General features: G+C 53.5%; 1 protein-coding gene across 1 annotated transcript; it reads left to right on the forward strand.

Moving 5' to 3' along the window:
* The first annotated feature begins 776 nt into the window (after positions 1-776).
* Positions 777-1,805, forward strand: LOC102858372 (melanoma-associated antigen B1-like). Its single transcript, XM_006892429.1, has 2 exons — positions 777-1,415; positions 1,512-1,805. Exons 1-2 carry the CDS (start codon positions 777-779, stop codon positions 1,803-1,805), a joined length of 933 nt encoding a protein of 310 aa, XP_006892491.1.
* The last annotated feature ends 261 nt before the right edge of the window (positions 1,806-2,066 follow it).

Below are 2,066 nucleotides of genomic sequence, written 5' to 3' on the forward strand. Positions count from 1 at the left end.
GGAGTCAAAGATAGGCCCCTGAGCGAAGACCAAGGGAACAGCACCGAAGAAAAGTTGTTGTTGTTGTTGTTGTTGTTGTTGTTGTTAGGTGCCCTTGAGTCACCTACGGCTTATAATGACCCTGTGAATAGCAAAGAAGCCTCTCTCAAATCTGGACAGGAAGAGCTCCGGCCCCTTGAAGGCTCAGGGAACCTGGAGGACTTTCAGGTTCAAGAGTGACCATGGGTCTCAATGTAGGCAAAAAAAGAGGATCTTAGACCCAATGTGGGACCCAAGTGAGAACTCTAAATGAGATCCGAGGACCCCATGGAGACAAGGACAGAAAGAACCCACAGAAATGGCAGCACTCCAGGTCCTGGAATGGGGGAGGACCTAGCACCCCTCCATGTTTCTCTTGAGGGTCCCAGGGAATTCTGAGGTGGGCACTCTAGAACTGAAGAGACAGGGAGAGCAAATAATCACAAGAGTCATTTTGATGGTCCTAAATGTGGACAGAGGGGGCACTGCAACAGGTAGAGGGTCCCCACCACCAGCCCTTGCTGTCAGCTCCAGGCAGGGCAGGAGGCCCAAGGCTCACTCTAACGTCCACTGCTAGGTTATGGTGGATGGCTAGACAGGGCTTGGCACCCTTGGGGTACCTGGAGCAGTCCCCCCCAGGAAACCTGCAGAGAGGTCTTCTTAATGCCAAGATGCCGGCTTCCTAGTGACAGGGCTCAGGTGCTCTCATCCTCACCATCCCAGGGACCACACCACGTGCCCTGGTGCCACATGCCATCATGCCTCGTGGGCAGAAGAGTAAGCTCCAGGACCAGCAGAAACGCCACAAGGCCCAAAGTGAGGGCCAGGGTTTCGGGGGTGCTCAGGCCTCCCCAGGGCCCTCCTCTCTTGAGAGCAAAGGCAAATCCCAGAGTGCCTCTGCTGCCGCCAACCCACAGGCACCTGTGGCAGCCCCAGAACCCAGCACTCAGGGTGCAGCTCATGCGGGGCCAAGAGCTAAGAAAGGCCAGCAGAACGGAGCCGAGGGTGCACCCTGCTCGCTGAAGGCCTCGTCCTCCGTGGAGTCCTCAGCCCAAGATCCTCTCAACAAGAAGGCCAGCGTACTGATGCAGCTGGTGCTTCGCAAATACAGATCGGAAGAGCCCATCAGCAAGGGAGAGATGCTGAAGACCATCAACAAAACATACCGGGAGCACTTCCCTGAGATCCTGAAGCGAACCACTGAGCGCATGGAGCGGGCCTTTGGCCTGGAGCTGAAGGAGGAACACCCCAACGGGCAGTTCTATGTTCTCCAAAGCAAAGAACGTCATCCTGACGAAAGCACTCCCAGTGGCACCAGGCAGTTCCCCAGGTACAGGCTCCTGATGCCGCTCCTGGGCATGATCTTCCTGAACGGAGGCACCGCCACTGAGCTAGAGGTCTGGACTTTCCTGAATATGCTGAATGTCTAGGATGGGAGGCGGCACCACGTCTTTGGGGAGCCCAGGAGGCTGATCACCCACGATTTTGTACAGGACAAGTACCTGGAGCACAGACTCTTGCCTGGCACCCAGCCTCCTCGCTACGAATTCCGCTGGGGTCCCAGAGCCTATGCTGAATCTGAAAAAAGGAAAATCATAGAGTTTGTGGTTCGAATGATGGGCATCACGCCCAGTGCCTTCATGGCTCAATATGCAGAGTTATTGAGAGAGGAGCAAGAGGAAGTCAAAATCAAAGATGCAGCCCAGGCTGTCCCCACTGTCCCAGGAAAGGCCAAGGTCCAGGTGGTTCAACCCTCCACTCCTAGGGAAGAAGGAGGGGCTACCTAAGGGGTAGAAGAGAACTGTTAACCTCAGCAAGGAGGGGCTGGATGGAGAGTACAGTGTGCTAACTTTTCTAAGTTCCTTTTCAACATGTATAACTAATAAGGTTAGCTTATTACAAGATGCTGTACATCACAAGGGAAGAAACTGTCTTTCTCCCAATTTGGAAAAAAAAGGGGGGGGTGTCCTACTTAATTGAGAATCTAAATTCATAAATAAAATGGGTCATAGTTATTGTAGGCTTTTGTGGTTCATGAAACAAGTGGA

Source organism: Elephantulus edwardii, unplaced genomic scaffold (assembly GCF_000299155.1).
Source record: "Elephantulus edwardii isolate Elephantulus edwardi_28Jun2011 unplaced genomic scaffold, EleEdw1.0 scaffold00115, whole genome shotgun sequence".
NCBI classification, from domain to species: domain Eukaryota; kingdom Metazoa; phylum Chordata; class Mammalia; order Macroscelidea; family Macroscelididae; genus Elephantulus; species Elephantulus edwardii.

What these genes read in the sequence shown, in the direction of transcription:
- LOC102858372 (XM_006892429.1), top strand. Translation starts at nt 777, where the DNA reads ATGCCTCGTGGGCAGAAGAGTAAGCTCCAGGACCAGCAGAAACGCCAC. An exon ending in GCACCGCCACTGAGCTAGAG is followed by an intron (nt 1,416 to 1,511) that starts GTCTGGACTTTC and finishes GATTTTGTACAG; the next exon opens with GACAAGTACCTGGAGCACAG.